This window comes from Pelophylax lessonae, assembly GCF_965119305.1.
Source record: "Pelophylax lessonae genome assembly, chromosome: 9".
NCBI lineage: Eukaryota > Metazoa > Chordata > Amphibia > Anura > Ranidae > Pelophylax > Pelophylax lessonae.
In genome coordinates, this window is record NC_138776.1 from 136,510,204 (window position 1) to 136,531,486 (window position 21,283).

General features: G+C 39.0%; 1 protein-coding gene across 1 annotated transcript in view; it reads right to left on the bottom strand.

Moving 5' to 3' along the window:
• Positions 1 to 16,885: 16,885 nt before the first annotated feature.
• The window catches only part of LOC309562543 (uncharacterized protein), a 59,390-nt gene continuing 54,992 nt past the window's right edge, over positions 16,886 to 21,283 (bottom strand). Inside the window, exons 6-7 of the mRNA XM_082266790.1 lie at positions 20,883 to 20,998; positions 16,886 to 17,087 (exon numbers count right to left, since the gene is read on the bottom strand). Coding sequence (XP_082122916.1) covers positions 16,973 to 17,087; positions 20,883 to 20,998 — 231 coding nt within the window. The 3' untranslated portion in view covers positions 16,886 to 16,972. The remainder of the gene's footprint in view (positions 17,088 to 20,882; positions 20,999 to 21,283) is intronic.

Sequence of the window (21,283 nt, forward strand, 5' to 3'; positions counted from 1 at the left end):
CGGTAATTAAAAGGAAAAAAAAAAAAAGCATATGCAATACATTTCTGTAAGGCCCCTTTCACATGGGCGTTCCGTATGTCCGTATATCACCCCATCCGTTTGCGGGTGATATACGGACATAATGCATGTCAATGGGATTGCGGATGTCAGTGGAATACCATCCGCTGACATCCGATTTGCCTCCTTTCAGTTCTGTTCCGTTTTTTGGAACGAACAGAACCCTATTTTTTCTTCCGTTTAAAAAACAGAAAGGACGCCAAATCGGATGTCAGCGGTGTCATCCGCTGACATCCGCAATCCCATAGACATGCATTATGTCCGTATATCATCCGCAAACAGATGGGATGATATGCGGACATACGGACCAGATGACACAAATGTCCTCCGTGTCCGTGAAAAAAAAAAGTGCCGGAGCGGATCGCAATACGGTCCGATCCGTGTGAAAGGGGCCTTATACATGCACATTTCCCTGTGTGCTGTCAGCCCAGTGTCTTTTGCTAAACGACTTCTTCACTCCCACTCTTAGATTGCTATAAGATAAAGGCTTATTATTCTATATTCCGAGATAAGAACTAGGAGGAATCTTTGAGATAACACAGAAAGTTTCACACAGGACCCAGGACAGCGCTGAATTTCTAACAATTTATTTTCACTTCTCAAACAGACATAACAAAATGGTTCAAATGGTATACTAAACTAAACAAAAGGAGCAAACATACGATGTTTATTATTGGGGTTTACTTACACTTTAAGAGATTTGAAGGTTTCTTTTGCAAAGTCTTTCTAAACACTATGTGATGGATTTGAAGCATTGATGTAGTTTTTGCTTGGTACGTGTATCCGGAGTATTTGTAAAGCTCTCCGATCTCTCAAAGAAACAATACATGTGAGAGTTTTAAACTATCTGTCGCCAAAATCATTTAATTGGTTGGCAACCCCCCAAAAAAAGCTCTGCCTAAAGGGTAACTCCACTTTTGTGGGGAAAAAAACTAACAAATTAGAAAAAATATATTACCCTATACATGACTTAAAGCGGAGTTCCAGCCATTTACTCACCTGTCCAACGGTCCAGCGATGCGGCCGCCGGAAGCCTCGATCCTCTCCCTCGGCGCCGGCATCACTGCTGTGGGCACCCGGCTGTTACAGTTTGCGGCTTCACAGCCGGGTACCCACTGCGCATGCGCGAGTCGCGCTGCGCGCCGTGATTGGCCGGCAGTCTTCTGGGACCTCTGACGTGTCCCAGAAGATTGCAGGGAGGGAGGGGGAGAGGAGAACTTCCGCTCAGGGCGCCGCGGCGCTCCGAGCGGAAGTGGGAGCGGGTACCTGTCAAAACTAGGTACCCGCTTCCCCCCCAAAAAATGACATGCCAAATGTGGCATGTCGGGGGGTCAGGACTCCCTAAAGCGGAAGTTCCACTTTTGGGTGGAACTCCGCTTTAAGTTATATTGTAATTAAATGTAATTAAAGTCTGCTGCTCTGTAATTTTCTGTAAAATGAAATGCAATATGACCACCTGGAGAATGTGTACACAACACCCCCCAGAAATGTGTACACAACACCCCCCAGAAATATAATTTCCTGCTTGTGTGATTGGCTCACTGAGTTTCCCAAAAGTCTACACTAAGATACAAGTCAGATATCAGGCATCCCCTGCAGCAAAAAGGTAATTTGTGGTGAGATACTCCTAATAGGAAATCACATCTAAAGGGATCCAGGCCCTGCAATTTACCTTTTTAGAGCCCTATGGATTCAGCAGCTGATTGATAATTGTGAAACCACTCCTATTAGATTACCTTACCACATGGGCACAGACAAACACACAGGGATTTCTTTAACCACTTGCCGACTGGTCATGTTGACCGTACTGCGGCAAAGTGGCTCGATTCCATCCAGCGACGTAGACCTACGTCGCCGGACTCCTCCCCTTGTAGGAGGCGCGCTCCCGCTGTTTTCAGTCACAGCGGGAGTCGGGCCAGGGGAGGAGCGGCGGCGATCGCCGCTGCTCTTCCCCGATCGTCGGGGAATCGAGTTTGGAGATCCGCCCGCTTGTGTAAACAGAGCGGGCGGATCTCCTAAATGACAAGGAGTGACAGATTGCAGTGTTCAGCATAGCTGAACATGCGATCTGTCCCTGTATCACTCAGTCACCTCCCCCCACACACGTTAGTAAGCACCAGGCATACATTAACCCCTCCCTCTCCAATAAAATTAACCCCTTCCCTGCCAGTGTAATTTTTACAGTAACAGTGCATATTTATAGCACTGATTACTGTAGTAATGTCACTGGTACCCCCAAAAGTGTCAAAAATGTCAGTCAAGGGTCCGATCTGTCCGTCACAATGTCGCAGTCCCGCAAAAAAAAACGCAGATCGCCGCCATTACTCTTTAAAAAAAAAACACCAAAAATTACAGAAATCTTTCCCTTAGTTAGTAAACTTTTGCGCAAACCAATCAAAATACGCTTATTGTGATTTTTTTTACCAAACATAGGTAGCAGAAAACAAATTGGCCAAAATTTAAAAAAATTTTGATTTTTACATTTTTTTTGGGGGGTGGGGGGGATTTCATATAAAAAAATGTTAAAAATATTGTTATTTTTTCAAAATAAACTGTCTTTTTTTGTTTATAGCGCAAAAAGTGGTTTGTGGGAAAAAAGGACGTAAATTTCATTTGGGTACGGCATCGCATGACCGCGCAATTGTCAGTTAAAGTTGCACAGCGCCGAAACGCAAAAAGTGGCCTGGACGTAAGACAGCAAAATCCTCCGGTGGTAAAGTGGTTAAAATAACAAACAGTAGGAATCAGCAACAAAGTTTGTTAAAATCCTTGCAATGTACATAGATCACTCAGAGGTGAATGTTTTACAGCTGTCACCGGCAGTAGTAAACAGTCACTGACAGTGACTGTTTACTATGTGATCGGCTGTGAATCCATTCACAGCCGATCACAAAATGTAAACACAGAGCAGTAACTCACTGTTACTAGCTCTTCTCCCCTCACACAGTTTTCAGTGTGAGGAGAGCAGAGCTAGAAACAGTGAGTTACTGCTCTGTGTACCTGTAAAAGTAAAATCACAAAAATAAAGGTCCCCACACAGTCCTCAGCCCCCCCCAATTGCACCTGTCACCCAACAGTCACCTCATCGGTGCCCAGAAATTGACACCCATAAGGCTACGTTCACATGTGAGCGTAGCGATCGCGGGCAGAATCACCGCGATTCTGCCCGCGATCTGGAAATCATTGCAAATTGCGGGATGCCTGTGCGTTGCCCGTGATTTGCAATAGCACCCCAAACGCTGTGCGATGTTGCCGCGATTTCCACTTGCCGAATCGCGGTAACATCGCGCAAACAATGCATGGCGCCCAAAAAAGGTACAAGAGCTTTTTCCCAGCTTTCCGGACCCGCCGGCAGCGGGGAAAACTATCCGGTCCCGGATCCTCAGAGACAGGAAGTCGAGTGAGGGCAAGATGGCCCTCACTCACACCGGAGCTACGTCAAAAGTCGTTGCCTAGCAACCAGTTTAAAGGGCCGCTTTTTTTTTTTTCCTTTTTCAACAATTTTTTCTTTTTTAGTGTAGTTGTGAGGTGTGAGGTCTTTTTGACCCCAGATCTCACAATAAAGAGGACCTGTCATGCCTATTTCTATTACAAGGGATGTTTACATTCCTTGTAATAGGAATAAAAATGATCAAAACATTTTTTTTTTTTAAAACTGGGTAAAAATAAAAAAATAATAAATAAAATAAATAGGAAAAAAAAAAAAATTAAAGCGCCCTGTCCCCGTTAGCTCGCGCGCAGAAGCAAACGCATACGCAAGTCCCGCCCACATATGTAAACGGTGTTCAAACCATACATGTGAGGTATCTCCGCGATCGTTAGAGCGAGAGCAATAATTTGAGCCCTAGACCTCCTCTGTAAATCTAAGCTGGTAACCTGCAGAAATTTTTTAAATGTTGCCTATGGGGATTTTTAAGTACCAGTGTTTGGCGCCATTCTGTGAGCATGCGCAATTTTGAAGCATGACATGTTGGGTATCTAATTACTCAGCGTAACATTATCTTTCACATTATGGAAAAAAATTGGGCTAAATTTACTGGTTTCTTATTTTTTAGTTCAAAAAAGTGAATTTTTTTCAAAAAAATTGCATTTGGAAGATTGCTGCGCAAATATGGTGTGATAAAAAATATTGCAACAATCTCTATTTTATTCTCTAGGGTCTCTGCTAAAAAACAATATATAATGTTTGGGGGTTCTAAGTAGTTTTCTAGCAAAAAAAATGATTTTAGCTTGTAAACACCAAGTGTCAAAAATAGGCCCAGTCTTAACCACTTGCCGACTGCCTAACGCCGATCTACGTCGGCAGTCAGCCCCTTACAGGCAAAGTGACGTAGGGCTACGTCACTAGCTTGTGAGGGTCTAGGGAGCGAGCGCGCGCCCCCGGAGGCGCGCTCCCGCTCCCGCGTGGTCACGGACCCCCCCGCGCGTGTGACCGGCGGACCCGATGTCCGCCGGTCACTCGGCGATCGGCGGGGGAGAGGGAGAATGTCAGGCAGCTTGTGTAAACAAGCCACCTGTCATTCTCCTTGCTGTTAAGACACTGATCACTCGGATCTAGTATGTAGATCCGTTGATCAGTGTCCTTACAGATGAAGCCACAGCCAATCACAGTAGAAAGCACGCCCCTAGGGATACACACAGCCCCTCCCTCCCAAATAAAGTTAACCCCTTCACTACCAGTGTATTTTTACAGAAACAGTGCATATATATAGCACTGATTACTGTAGAAATGTCACTGGTAACCCCAAAAGTGTCAAAAATGTCAGTCAAGGGTCCGATCTGTCCGCCCCAATGTCGCAGTACCGCAAAAAAAATCGCAGATCGCCGCCATTACACGTTAAAATAAAAACAACAAAAATGACAAAAATCTTTCCCTTTGTTAGTAAACGCGATAACTTTTGCGCAAACCAATCAAAATACGCTTTTTGCGATTTTTTTTACCAAACATATGTAGCATAAAACAAATTGGCCGAAAAAGTTAAAAAATTTTGATTTTTACATTTTTTTTTGGGAATTTCATATAAAAAATGTGAAAAATATTGCTATTTTTGCAAAATTGACGCTCTTTTTTTGTTTATAGCGCGTGATCAAAAAATCGCACAGGTGATCAAATACCACCAAAAGAAAGCTCTGTTTGTGGGAAAAAAAGGACGCCAAATTTGTTTAGGTACAGCGTCGCACGACCACGCAATTGTACGTTAAAGTCACGCAGTGCCGAATCGCAAAATACCCCCTGGTCGGAATGGGGGTAAAATCTTCCGGGGCTTAAGTGGTTAAAGTGGATAAATGGACAACTTTGTGAAAAGTGCTACTTAGATGTGGCTAGGCTGTGTAAAAGTGTTACATGTGGTATCGAATGTATTTTGGGGTGCAATTTTTGCTATGTACATGCTATGTGTTAGAAATATTGCATACATGGACAGCTTTGTGTAAAAAAAAAATGCATTTTCATTTTCTTTCCACATTTTCCAAAAACTTGTGGAAAAAAATGACATATTCAAAAGACTCATTATGCCTCAAAAATTATACGTTGGGCTGTTTGCTTTCCAAAATGGGGTCATTTTATGGGGGTTTCCATTGTCCTGGTGCTCCAGGGCCTTCAAAAAAACGATAGGTTGTCAGGAAATTATATGTTTAATTTGTGCTCCTAGAATGCCGGACGGTGCTACTTGGATGTTAGGCCTCTGTATGTGGCCAGGCTGTGAAAAAGTCTCACACATGTGGTATCGCCATACTCAGGAGGAGTAGTAGAATGTGTTTTGGGGTGTAAAAAAAAAAAAAAAAAAAAATCTTCATTTTGCAAAGAGTTGTGGGAAAAAATTACAACTTCAAAAAACTCACCATGCCCCTTATTAAATACCTTGGAATGTCTACTTTCCAAAAAGGGGTCATTTGGAGGGTATTTGTACTTTCCTGACTTTTTAGTGTCTCAAGAAATGAGATAGGCCTTCAGTACACCAGGTGTGATCAAGTGTGATACATTTTCAATGATTAGCACCATAACTTGTGGACTCTATAACTTTCACAAAGACCAAATAATATATACTTATTTGGGTTATTTTTACCAAAGATAAGTAGCAGTATAAATTTTGGCCAAAATTTGTGAAGAAAAATTACTCATTTGCTAAATTTTATGACAGAAACAAAGAAAAATGCGTTTTTTCACAATATTTTCAGTCTTTTTTTATTTATAGCACAAAAAATAAAAAACCCAGTAGTGATTAAATACCATCAAAAGAAAGCTCTATTTGTGTGAAAAAAAGGACACTATTTTTTTATGGGTACAGTGTTGCATGACTGAGTAATTGTCATTTAAAGTGTGAGAGCGCTGAAAGCTGAAAATCAGTCTGGGCAGGAAGGGGTTGAAAGTGCACTGTAGGCAAGTGGTTAAAGTATAACTAAAGGCAAACGTTTTTTTTTTTTTTCTTTTGGAGATGGATTAGAACACCTGACAGTTTTTATTCCTGTCTGTGCCCCTGTTAAAGAGGAAGTAAACCCTCCTCAGGAAGTTGTACCTATAGGTAAGCCTATGATAAGGCTTACCTATAGGTACTGTAAATATCTCCTAAATTTGCACCGTTTAGGAGATATTTACCTTTAATGCAGCCAGTGACGTCACTGGCGCATGCGCTCTGAAGGAACGGCTGATCGTGCCGTTCCTTCAGAGCCCCGTGCCGTGACCGTCGGCTCCCGCGCGCGTGCGCGGGAGTGACGTCACCGCGGCTCCGGCCAATCAGATGACCGGATGCCGCGATCCCGGAAGACAGGCGACATGTCATGTCGCCCGTCATACAGGTAAGAGAGCGGCACGGCGGGGGCTCGTTCTAAGGTAAGTATTTCATAATGAGCTAGTATGCGATGCATACTAGCTCATTATGTCTTTCTCTTGCAGGTTGTAAAAAAAAAAAAAATATTTTTAAACGAGTTTACAACCTCTTTAGGGGAAATCTTCCAATGGGGACACTATTTCTGGTGATCTGGGGGTTCCCAAGCGATTTCCCTAATTTGCAGGGATTTCCTCTCACCTCCTGTTTGGCTATTGGACAGGAAGTGAAGGTAAATCCCCCCCAACTGGACAAAAATGTCAGAAATAAAGCTTACAGGGGTTATAACCCTCTCTTACTCTATCCAAAATGAAAAAAAAAAACTTTTGCCTTAAGTTTTACTTTAAATTGGTAGTAAACCGCTAAAAAAAAAAAACAAACAAAAAAAAGTGGCACAGTGGTGTAGTAGTTAGCACTTTCATCTAAAAGGGCCGCTGGTTCAAATCCCAACCACGACACTAGCTGCCTGGAGTTTGCATGTTCTGCCTGTGTGGGTTTCCTCCGGGTACTCCGGTTTCCACCAACACTCTAAAGACATGCTGGTAGGCAAATTGGATCCTGTCTAAATTGGCTATAGTATGTGTATGTAGGAATGTGAGTTAGGGACCTTAGATTGTAAGCTCCTTGACGGTAGGAACTGATGTGAATGTACAATATATATATATATATATATATATATATATATATATATATGCAAAGCGCTGTATAAATTGACAGCGCTCTATAAGTACCTGAAATAAATACATTTAGGGAGATGTTAATTTGACATGTACTACCCAGCTAAATATTTTTGCTAACCAATTACAACTCTTCATGGAAACAATATTCCTTTATCGCAGCGACCTCTTTCAGCAGGATAATGCACCCTGCCACACTGCAAAAATGGTTCAAGAATGGACCACAACAACAAATTTGAAGTGTTGAATTGACCTCCAAATTCTCCAGATATCAATCCAATTGAGCATCTGTGGCATGTGTTGGAGAAACAAGTCTGATCCATGGAGGCCTCACAACTTACAGGACTTAAAGGAACGGCTACTGAAGACTAGGTGCCAGATACCACAGCATACCTTCAGGGGTCCAGTGGAGTTCATGCCTCGATGGGTCAGGACTGTCTTGGTGACAATAGGGGGACCTACTCAATAATAGGTGGGTGGTCATACATTTATGGATAATCAGTGTACATATTTAAATGAAACCCCCAGTTTTCCTAATAAAAAGTGGAGTAACATAATTAACTATTACACAAACTTTCTTGTACTTTAAATAAACCATCTTTACATTAAAATTTGAAGTCTTTATGATTTTTCTAAATTATGAGATACTCTCAAAGATGTCTGACTACTAAATACATGCTGGAGCTGTCCTTTTTCTTTTTACAAAAATTTGATTGATTAGGTGGTAAGAGTGAAGGTAGACCCTTCCACCTAGCAATCAGTTTCAGAACATAGGTGGTAAGGTCGGAAGTACTTAGAAAAGTTTATAAGGAGCCAAAAAAGTTTTTTTGTGAGAAACCAGCCTTATGTGAAATAGACAAAAGAGAGGTATTACCCCAAGAGGGGTAATACCTCTTTTTTGTCTGTAGGTGGTAAGGTCTTTGTTTCTTTATATGGTAAGAATTTGCACTGAAGTTTGCTAAAATGTCTTCAAAGTATATAACTGACCTAGAAGCAATTATCTTCTTCTCAACAAAAGCCCAACTTCATTCAAAACATTTTGTTTTACCAGAATGGGGAAGAGTTAGAACACTTGGTTCTTTTTATATTGTTTTCTGAGACACCATGAAGGAGATTCCACCTTTTAATGCACATACCTAAAGCTTCTAGAAATATCTGTGTGCTCTTTATGAATACCACATGATCCTACAGGGAGCTGTACATTAGCATTTATTATGCATATTGAAGAATGTAGAGAAAAGGCACTGCCCTTAGCTATGTTATGGAATCTCATGTTTTATTAATGAAGTCCCAGACAGCCAGTTAATGTTCAGCTTTGTGACATTCAGCACTTTACAATGTACCTTCTATGGTTGATTCTAACAAGGGTAAAACTATGACAATGACGGTGTTTAAATTCTTATAAAGATCTGTTAACAAATGAGATAAACCATCTACAGCATGTGCGAAATGTTACTGGGCAGCAATAAATACCACAATCTAACAAGACAATTTAAAGTGAGTAACATTGATACAAAATTGAAATGAAATGCTGAGATGCATACAGAAGGCATCGGGAGCAAATCTGATTTCTTTTTATTAGGAGATAAGCAAAAACCTTAGACAAAGGAGTGGCTGTGGATATAATATACTTGGATATTGCAAAACGATTGGATACAGTTCCCCAAATATGGCTAATGTGTAAGGCAAAGTCTACATGTCTGGAAAAATCAGTGTGTAAATGGATAGAAAACTGTATAAAAGACCATATTCAGAGAGTAGTGGTTAATGATTCATTCATACTCTAAAAGGTAATAAGTTATGTACCCCAAGGTTCAGTGTTGGGGCCTTTACTTTTTAATACATATATATAAATGATAAAAGGGTCTGGGAATAAAAGTACCATTTCAGCGTTTGCGGATGACACCATCTATGCAGTGGAATAACGTCCTTACAGGATGTCTCCACTTTACAAGCAAAGCTCAATACACTATTTAATTGGGCAAATGTGTGGCAAATTAGGTTTAATGAGGTTTAATGTTAATAAATGTAACGTTATCTGCTTGTTGACCACCCCACACAGATATACTGCTGCAGGCCGTCTGCTCTGCACTGGATCATGTATCTTTCAGTGGGTCATGGCCAGTTAATGTTCGCCGGCACCTGCTGATCGGCTTCGTCATTCAGAGAAGGGAGCCCTGTGTTTTAAACAACACAGAGCTTCGAACACTAACAGGCGATTTTGCTGTTTTTTTAGAAGTCACTATTGATGTCAGTGTCAGTTAGTCAGTTAGTGTACCCCCCCAGCCAGCCTCAGCTAGTGTCAGATTAGAAGTACTTAGAAAAGTTTATAAGGAGCCAAAAAAGTTTTTTTGTGAGAAACCAGCCCTATATGAAATAGACAAAAGAGAGGTATTACCCCAAGAGGGGTAATACCTCTTTTTTGTCTGTAGGTGGTAAGGTGGTTTAATGTTAATAAATGTAACGTTATCCGCTTGTTGACCACCCCACACAGATATACTACTGCAGGCCGTCTGCTCTGCACTGGATCATGTATCTTTCAGTGGGTCATGGCCAGTTAATGTTCGCCGGCACCTGCTGATCGGCTTCGTCATTCAGAGAAGGGAGCCCTGTGTTTTAAACAACACAGAGCTTCGAACACTAACAGGCGATTTTGCTGTTTTTTTAGAAGTCACCATTGATGTCAGTGTCAGTTAGTCAGTTAGTGTACCCCCCCAGCCAGCCTCAGCTAGTGTCAGATTGCCTGCCACACTATCACAGTCCCACTATAAGCTGCTGATCACCACCATTACTAGTATAAAAAAATCCAGCATCTAAACCAGATGCTATAACTTGCATGCAAACCAAAGACATGTAGTAGAATACAATTAGCAACAACATTCATGCAGAAATGTGATTTTTTTAAATGGTTTATTCCATCTTTATGTTTTATAGCAGAAAGTAAAAAATATTGTTTTTTTTTTTCAAAATGTGTCTTTCATTTATATCACAAAAAAATAAAAAAACCCAGTGGTGAGCAAATACTTCACAATCCTCTCAAGGCTGCGGTTATCCCTGTTGCTTGTGCACCTTTTTCTTCCACACTTTTTCTTTCCACTCAACTTTCCATTATTATGCTTGGATACAGCACTCTGTGAACAACCAGCTCCTTTAGCAATGACCTTTTGTGACTTACCCTCCTTGTGGAGGGTGTCAATGACTGTCTTCTGGACAACTGTCAAGTCAGCAGTCTTCCTCATGATTGTGTAACCTACTGAACCAGACTGAGGGACCATTTAAAGGCCCAGGAGGTGTTTTGAGTTAAATATTGAACTTTTTTACAATATTCTAATTTTCTGAGATACTGATTTGAGGTTTTCACTAGCTGTACGTCATAATTCTCAAAATTCAAAGAAAGAAATGCTTAAAATATCTCACCCTGTGTGTAATGAATCTATTTAATATATGAGTTTTAGTTTTTGAATTGAATTACTGAAACAAATTAACTTTTTGATGATATTTTATTTTTTTTGAGATGCACCTGTATATGAATGGTTATTATTGGGGGAACATGGGGAATGATTTGTCATGCGCCTTTGATGTCCACAGTTGCCCGACAAGTCACACAAGTGGGAATGGAGCCTTAAGCCATTACACAGAGCTCAAATAAGGTAAATGGAGTGGCAAGATTGCAGTAATTAGTTGATAGCATTAGCAGCTTGCTGATTGCTTTCACTTGACGCCTGCCTTTAAAAGCCAGTTCACACTGGAAATGTAATATCTAATGCAACCTAAAGCTTTAGTAAAACATAAAAATACTTTTCGAATCAAAGAAATATAATAAACAGGCTTTTACACTCACCAGTGAATGTCAAACTTCTCAAGTCATAAATAAATTTAGGGACAAATCCACAACATACAAATGAAAAATCTTTTTATATGATCCAAAGTATAATAAAAGGTATCACAACATATTATTTATTTGTAGATGTTTATTGAGCATTTTACATTTTTACATTTTGTAAAAATATAAAGATGATACTTTTATAAATATACAAGTTGCATAATATTTGAATACATGTATAAACAGATTATGAGTAATTTTATAAAAATTATACATATGGAATCTGAGTATGTAACAAAGGTATTTTGAACAGTTTTTGAACCAGCAAAGATACACTATTCACAGAATAATCAGGGTAAACAATCTTTTTAGTCTTACAAAACTGACAAGATTTGCAACGAAAAAAAAAAAAAAAAAATGATGCAATATGTTATTTACACTTTACAAGTAAAATACATTTCCAGTTCATCCCAGAATGTTACTCCAGTGCAGGCTTTGCACCACAGGAAGTCAGCATTTTATAGATGGATTTTTAAAAAGTCTAAATGTAAGTACTTACTCTATTCTAAAGGCATTCATATAGTTTTCTTTCTTTCAACGGATCCTAGAAGGAGCCCAGTATTAACTGGTGGTATTGCGTATTTGGGCCTGAGGTTAATATTTGTCATAGATATCAGATAATCTATGACCAGTCCTGATGAAAGATAGCACCACAGGTTTCACATGCTCCCCCAATAGCCTCCATAGGCAAAGACATGCAAGCATGGGGTGATCCTGGCATGCATGTTTGTGTATTGTCTGAGAAAAAAAACGAAATCAATAAACTGTCAGGCGATCAGATTATGCCCGCATATCCAACCTTCCTGTATTGTCATTGGTCTGTTTTTTTTTATTTTTGATCTTTTAAAGTTTTTCTAAATTTTTGGATGGATTGATTTGCAAATAAACATTAAAACATTTAACCTTCATTCAACTACAATACGTATCCTTTGAGTGGCATATCATATAAAAGATCATGATTTTTGAACAAGCAACCGATTTTAGCGCTGTGTTCATAGTGGAAAATTGAGGAGGCCACGTTATTTCTTCCATAGGCAAGAAATCATTACGTCAGTTAATTTTTTTTAAGGATACCTACTAAGTGTGCACACTATTCTGTTCAGCAAACATGTTATAACTGCTTATACTGTATACTGTGCTCATATGTATTGCTGTCTTTTGGTGCCTTCAATAACTACTAAGTGCGTGCTGCCCTATCTATTAGCTCCCATCATCATTGTAGTTAACAGAAAAAAACAGACAAAGCAGAAAAAAAATGGCATCAATAGATCCTTGAAGCCCAAACCTGAGCATACAGGGACACTTTTTTCTCACACCTGGTGACTAACAGGCTCATATGATCGAATAATAAATTATGGACAAATAATGACTTTTTCAAAGAATATATTCACTATCATTACTAACTTTCCTGCTCTTTGTGAACTTTATTATTACCAGAAATTATTTTAAAACTGGTGTTTTTTTTTTTTTTACAGCAAAAGTGTCACTAAAAAGATTGCTTTTTTGTCTTAAGAGTTGCAATGAGTGAATTCTTTATATGTGGATTTACTCGACTGCAACCTATTTATTGAGATTCATTCTTTACATCTTCATACAATTCCCTGGCATACGTTTCAGCTATTTACATCCTAAACATTATTAATGTACAGTTTAAAAACATATTTTCTGTAAAACAAAGTGCTATGTACAGCATAACAAAAATGCAAACCATAATTGTGGGAAGTTTAGTTAAACTGTGCACAATAAAAGATGAAGCAAAAAACATGCAAATGGTGATGTTGGTTTCTTTTCACCACATGCAAGACACTGTTCACCCAAGCATTAGGCTACAGTTAGTTTGGAGACTGAAATGGATAAATCAAATGGCTGAAAATTTTTGAAAATACAATATTAGGAAGTTAAATGCAGTTCTAAAGCTGAATGGAAAATTGTAAATATAGGCAGTGATATACTACTGAGTATGGGCCCAACCAGGAGTGCTCTTTATGTTAGTGATTTAGTAAACAAGCTAAGAATATTTGATTATTCTGGAACCAGATCTTGTCAAGGACTCTCATCAATGGAAATCTCATTTTTTTAAATTCCTTGTAAAAGGGATTTCCAGTTTGCAAAGTGAATTTCCACATAGCCTAGTGAATGAGGAAAAGCTACGTGAAAATTCACTTTGCAAAAAATGGCCAATCACCTGCAAGAAAATTTAAAAAAATATATTCTTGCTTCCACATGATTGAACAATAGACATTAGTACAGCTTTACTTCCTTCAATAAGCTAAGTGAATGTTCACTTTGCAAAGTAAAGATTCATGCTGTACTCCTTTAGTAAATCAACCTCAATAAGTTCCTCTGGTGATCAGAAGTGCTTGCGATTCCCTTTCCATCAGGAAGTCTTATATAGCCTGATCCCCGCCCAGATGTTGGATTGGGCCATCCAATCAAGATGGCTTTATCTGGTGAAACTGTTAGAAATTGCACACCCTGAGAGGGCCAAGGCTTGACAAGATAAGTTTACTTTTATATAGCCTGATCCCAAGCCCAGATGTTGGATTGGGCCATCCAATCAACATGACTTTATCTGGTGAAACTATCAGAAATTGCACACCCTGAGAGGGCCAAGGCTTGAAAAGGTTTGCTTTTACCCTATACAGTATAAATAGAGGTTTTTGAGGCTTGGTTTTGGCAGACTAAGGCTATGACCTAAGTCTCCAAATCTGTAGCTGTTGGGGAAACTGGCTAAGGAATATATGCGAATATTGAAAAAAAATCAATTTAGCATTATCCACTATAAAATATGCATTATATTTAAACAGTAATGGTGCGATGAGCAAAAAGAATTGTAATTTTCTTGTACATATATTATTTTACATTTGCTTTTTTTTTTTTTAAATGTGTTAATTCATTTATAATATCATTTTTTTTAAGTGCTGCATACATAATATACAGTTTAGTTTTTTGGCTTACAATTTTAAATTAAAGTACTGTATTATTGAGTACTAATGTCACCAAAGCCAGTGTTTTTAAATTTAAAATATTTTGGAGTGGTAAATTATTGCAACAGGTATTTACAGTACATATATTTGATACAGTAAAAGTGCATCCTGTGCTATAAAAGAGTAGTATAGCTATGCATGACAAATACAAATGCTTTGGTCCCCCTTTTGATGAAATAGACTTTAATGACTCTGGATATGTCTCTCAGTAGAAATGCAATAATGAATGAATGAAAATATACAATGAATATGTTAAGCCACGTCCCTATCTTTGTCATTACATCATATAGTGTCTAACAAGAACTACTCTCAATTCTAGAAGAACACAGGGTTCCACCCTTTGGTTCTTTAAAGCCAGTAGAATGCTGAAGGAGTGAAAGTATGACTCCTGTGTTCTAACCGAATCAGCTTGTGAGCTGCCTGGCAGCTGCTGACACTACAACGTGGATCTGATTTCTAAGAACTATTCAAGAAGTAATTAAAAAATTGTTCTGTGATTTCCAAAGCCAAATCACAAGTTGTGTTAGCTGTAACTATTCTTTAAATGCTTCTTTATTTCTGACAATAATTCAATGATTGGATATTTTGTGTTTCTTCTTAAATAGGGGCTATGGGTAATAAATAATAAGACTGTCATAGGAGCATACAGATAGCAAGTTTGATGTAGTGTAAGAATATAATTATTTCAACAGACCAGTATCATTTTACAATATATTTTGTTCTCTCATCACTAACTTCATTACATACTTTCTACAGACCTACATAATCCAATCAAAAATTCCTGTACATTCTTTATCTGTCTTTTATTTCATCCTTTTTCTTTTTGTGTACCAACTGAATCTTCACATATCATCCTTTCTAAAGAAAGAAAAAAACAATAACTTAAATACACATAAAATTTTTCACATTGTAAATAAAAAAAACAGTTAAAAATTTGCTATCTACCAATTCCCTTTAAAAAGTATAATTGACGATTGCAGTTTAATTAAATTGGGGTTTTGGTCTATGTTGGGATTTCTGAAGCACAGTGGTTTTCAATTTACAATGAAGAGGGTCCCCATCACAATATAATGTAATTATAGTAGGGATTATTAGGGACTGCCAGAGACTGCTGACATACTAGAGGAGATGATGGTCAGAGATTGTGGACATACTAGAGAAGATGATGGTCAGAAACTGTGGACATACTAGAGGAGGTGATGGTCAGAGACTGTGGACATACAAGAGAAGATGATGGTCAGAGACTGTGGTCATACTAGAGGAGATGATGGTCAGAAACTGTGGACATACTAGAGGAGGTGATGGTCAGAGACTGTGGTCATACTAGAGGAGATGATGGTCAGAGACTGTGGACATACTAGAGAAGAAGATGGTCAGAAACTGTGGACATACTAGAGGAGATGATGGTAAGAGACTGTGGACATACTAGAGAAGATGATGGTCAGAAACTGTGGACATACTAGAGGAGGTGATGGTCAGAGACTGTGGACATACTAGAGGAGATGATGGTCAGAGACTGTGAACATACTAGAGAAGATGATGGTCAGAAACTGTGGACATACTAGAGAAGACGATGGCCAGAGACTGTGGTCATACTAGAGGAGATGATGGTCAGAGACTGTGGACATAGTAGGGAAGATGATGGTCAGAGACTGTGGGCATGCTACAGGTGTGGTTGGAGACTGGAGACATGGTGCAGAAGACAATGAGAGGCTGGAAATGTGGTATAGGAGTCTAGAGGAGATCACTGATATTACTCTTTTAGAAATCAATGTTTCCAATACAGGCTGCAGCAGTACCAAAGGGTGTCATGTAAGCATAAAGACTGGTACATATGGGTCAAATATGGTGAACAGAAACCGGCCAACATTCAGCCCGTGTGTATGGCAGTACCAAAGGGTGTCATGTAAGCATAAAGACTGGTACACATGGGTCAAATATCGCCAACAGAAACCGGCCAACATTCAGCCCGTGTGTATGGCAGCCTGTCCGACAGAAGCCAGTCTAACAGCCGGCTTTTATCAAGCAAGCAACCTTCGAAAAACAGCATCAGATCAGCACTGGCAGCCAATAGCTGTGAACACTGATTAATGTGTTCTGGGGGGGGGGGGGGGGGATTTCCCCTGTCAGAACACAATAGCTCAGCAGGGGAAATCACTGCACTGACTTAGCTTAATTAGTACGGCAATTTAGCCTGCTGGGATGCATTGTTTGTATTTGTGAACTTTGGATTATGTAGAGAAGTGTAAATGGTGCACAGAAAGCTTACACTAAACAGCGATCCTGGTAGTGTACCTGTGCAGGGGGTAGATATATTACTTCCCGGTCTAACGAAGAGGGTGTTTGGTGTGAAGGACACTTTTTTATTAAAATGTACACTTACATTTTATTAAATTTTTATATATGTTTTATATATTTTTCCCACTAATGTGATATTGCATCCCGTCACCTTTGTGCCCTGCACCTGTGCCTTTTACCTAATTTATTCCCTGCAACACCCTTCAAGTTAGCAACATTAACCACCACTATAACAGAAAGAAAGGTTTACCTGTTTAAGGCATACAAACTGGCCCATGCATTTTCTCTGTTGATATTCTGTCCAAGGGCGATCATTGAATTTCTGTCTCTTCTTTTAATGTCATTTTGCACAATATCTGGCCTATGGAAGCAAGGGTATAACGGGATTATAGCACTGTAGTGATTTAATGATTATGTAGGATCATAAAGGAAACACAGAATTAGGTTTGCATGCATGATCACCAACATTTTCTAGGGAAAAAAATGCTAAGTCTTTATAATATACCAAAACTGATTACAGGTCTTATGAGTGGACTGCACAGGGGCTTGCTAGCAGTGGATTTGTTACCGGAGGTATGAATATTTTGAGTTTTTTATAAAGCTGAATTCCATACAAACAACTAACTAAATACTGTAGGTGAAATACATATCAGCAGTCTGTTTTACCTGGCAAAGGATTTGTATTTCTGTCTTTTTGGTCCTGAGATTTACATAGCTCACAGCACAGGGCACTCCACAGACCTGATTTTAATCTGCCGCAGTTAAAGCTGAAGTTTTACTAAAAGGATTTTTAATCCTACAGCTTTAGTGACCTAACTTCCTTGCAATTAGGTATGTGCCACGTTGTGCAGGCAGCTGGATTCTGGAGAAATCCTCACTGCAGGGATGCTGGTTCTCCTCCTGGCTTTGAACTTCTGGCACTGCGAGGGTTAATAGCATTGGATCTGCAGGGAGAAATCAATTGAAAAAGCTCCCGACGGGGATCCACCCCCTTCCCCATTGAGAAAAGTTATTTCATTGCTTGTAACACAATCTCAGAATGGAAGAAGAGAATTCAGTCATTCCCCCTCAAAAGCAATGAAAATAATTTTACACAATGGAGTAGGGGGAGAGGTTGCAGGTCCCTGTCAGGAGCTTTCGCTTTTGAATTCAGCCTGGAGACACAAAGCTACTAACCATTACAGTGCTGGAAAATTTAAGGGAAGAGGACCAGCAACCCTGCCGTGAAGATTTCTCAGGGATCCAACTGCCTACACGACATGGGACATGCCTAATTACAGGTAAGTTAGGTCACTATATTAAAGGTTTTAAGGAAGATAGAATTTTCTTCCTTAAGGAAGTTTAACAATTTTCCTAAGCGCAGGTATCTTTACCCAAGTGAGGTCACTAAAGCTGTAGGGCTAAAAATCATTTTTAACTAAACCTCATATTTAAGAAAAATGTATATGTTTTATCCCTTCCATGACAGGACAGTAAAATCAGAAGCAGCACGCTGAAGAGGTCATCTCTTTGCCACACTGCTCTTTGCCTATCAGCATGGTCTTTGTTAGAACAAGAGCACTGTACCACTAATGACTGGCTTCTTGTCCTGCTGTATAGAAGACTGCAAGAGGAAAGTCAAATTCAAGCATCTACAGTGCTTGCATTAAAAATATATTTAATGAGAAATTAAAATGCACAGAGCTACATTAATTTTTGTCTTTAAAATCTGCCTGGAGTTCAACTTTAAGTTGGATTCTAGTAGCTATTGCCTGGATAAGCTTCCATCCAAGACAGATAAGATAATTAAATCAATACACCATATTTCGTTGATAACCTTGCTAGTAAGGAAACAATTTTCTTTAGCTGAAGGTAAAGCAATAAAACATTATGAGGCAGAGTTATAAAAATCTTTTTCTGTCAAGTCTGAGTTAACTAAGTGGGGTCAAAAGAACAGTTAAGGTCCTAAAAAAGGCATGTTTAAAGAAAAACATAAGGAAATGCACTGGACATGCTTCTGTCTGGGATTTCTTTAACACAAAACAATAGACGGAAATTCAGATGTTTCTTCCAGCTGTAAATGTGACATTATAGATGTGTTTGGAGAAATATAGACTATTTCCTCACTCACAATGTACAAAATGTCATTTATACTTTCCTCGCTATTTATGTCCGTTAAATGATGTTTGAAATATAACATCACACCCTTCAAAGTTTAGATAAAATTAATTGTGGTGTCTGAGAAATTCTCTGGTTAGTAAGGTTGCACATTTTAATTGTTTAAAACAATAAGTCCTATTAAAAAAAAAAAAAAAAAAGCAATGTAAATTGGACATTTCTTTAAAACTAAAAAAATGGTTGGCAAAAAGTGACAAAATATCAATCTTTAACTTTAGCTCCAATGGTTTGTGTTTGGCATTCTTTATGCAAAACTGTAATGGAGTTGAACACCCTGTCACAGAGTTACATAATGGGTCATGTATTCTTTAGTAAAACAGGTGATTAGTTTTCATTTCATTGGGAGCAGAAGCCTTTGGAGGTCTACTGGCTGAATGGGGGTATATAAGCTGGAGCCAAAGAAAATGTTTAGATATACTTTGATCATATGATAAAAGTAGCTCCTTATAGACTGCATACACAATTTGACTACCCTCAGATACCATCATTGCCTGGCAGGTCTACAAACATAAGGACCGGACTTGTAGAAAAGGTTTATGTTTATGTCAATGTAGAGGGGAGGAAATGAGCAGTGCCATCAGACACTAATAGGTGCTGCTTATTTCATGGAACACCTGCAAAATTAACTTTCTCCTTCTTTCAATCAACAATCATCTCATGTCTAAGGGAAGCTTCAAATTGCATCTAAAATTTTTCATGTTCTTACAATCCTAATACAGCTTACCTTCACAATGACATAAAGATATTTAGGAGAAATAGCACAACAAATGACTAAGAATTGGATACTCTGATGGTTAAGTGGTTTTGTCAATAAACAAAGGAATTGCTCCTCCTATTCTATTCTTCCCTTTATAGTAAAATAAATGAAAAATACAGAAGCAAGATTGAGCCTTCTTTAAAATATCAGCAGCAGATAGACTGATCTGGAACCTTAATGTCAGGGATCTCTGCTGTGACTGGCAATGACTCTTCTTGCTGAGCTATCTGAGATGCTGTTGCAAAGCAGAGAATGCAATGGTGTATTATTTGAATGATCCTGCCTTGCACCTTGTTTGTCTTGAACCTTAAACTCTTTGCTCCTCCCGTGAACTTCCTGATTTAAACCATGTCTCTGCACTTCCTGTTTGCCAGATTATTGTGCCCTCTCCAGTATCTCATTTTTGTCTTTCCTGCTGCCTTCCGTATCTTTGCTACCACACATTACAGACCCTTGGCTTGTTCCTTGACTACACTTTAGCTTGATCCCAACCTGTAAATACTTGTTACGGACCTTTGGTGTGTTTACTGACTACGCGACTGTCTGTTTGTTCCTTACCTGCTATATCCCCTACTAGACCTCTGCTTGCTCACCTCCTGGTGGGGCTATCCTGAGGACAGCGACCTGGTACTAACACACAGCTAAACCCATCTCCACCATCAGGAGCTCAGGTGAAAACCGGTTAGTACTTAGACTCTGCACCTCAGGGGAGCCTGAGTTATTTGCCTGACCCCAGACGGTGACACTTAATGTAAACCTATGGCTAAGTATTAATAAGTAAAATAGCCTTTAAAAAAAAAGCTTAATTTGTAAAAGCCCATACTGTTCTGCAACAAATCAGCACTTCTAATTTTATATAAATTGCTTTTCTAATATGTTGTTATCTGATTCAGCACTTACCCTTTGGGCACTCCCCAAATCCAATACAGCAGCACTAGGGCACAGTTATTAAGGTCTGATATGTGCTATTTTTTATGGAATGTAAAATTTACATAGATACCTAGCTGTACATTGGTTGTTGAGTTATCTTACTGGCTGCAGGTTTGCTTTAGGTGGAACTTAAGCTTCATAGGACAGTTAAAGGTGCAGGCATAATATTCCAGTCCTTAAGCAAAATACTTAGCCAGGGAGTGCATTAACAAAAATGCTTGGCTTAGTCATAATGGTAGAAAAGGGCAGCACAGATATGGAAATGTGGACAAGAGGTAATCATTTTGAAATGACGGTAATATTTCAGGTTACCTGTAGAGCTGAGGACAGGATCTCTTCAATGATGCTGAGGATAATCCTAATTTATTCTGATTCTTTTTAGTCTTCTTAAGAAGATCTCTGACACGTCCCCATGGATGGAGATCCAGCTAACAAATAAAAACAGATGTTACTCCAACATTCTCACTACTTAAGCTACGTAGTTTGTATCTGTAATGTTGCATGTATCAGAATACACAGCATTTCACATAATGACTTTGGAGTTTACATAGTACAAAAGTATTACATCTTTTACTCTGCACATATTTATATTTGGTTTCACATAGTGCAGTGTTGCAGGATGTTTTGGGTTTAGGTCAGACCAGACCCTTTATAACACTTATCCAATGCGAACAGGCTAATCCTGCCAGAGAATTCAAGCTGAGTTAAAAAGC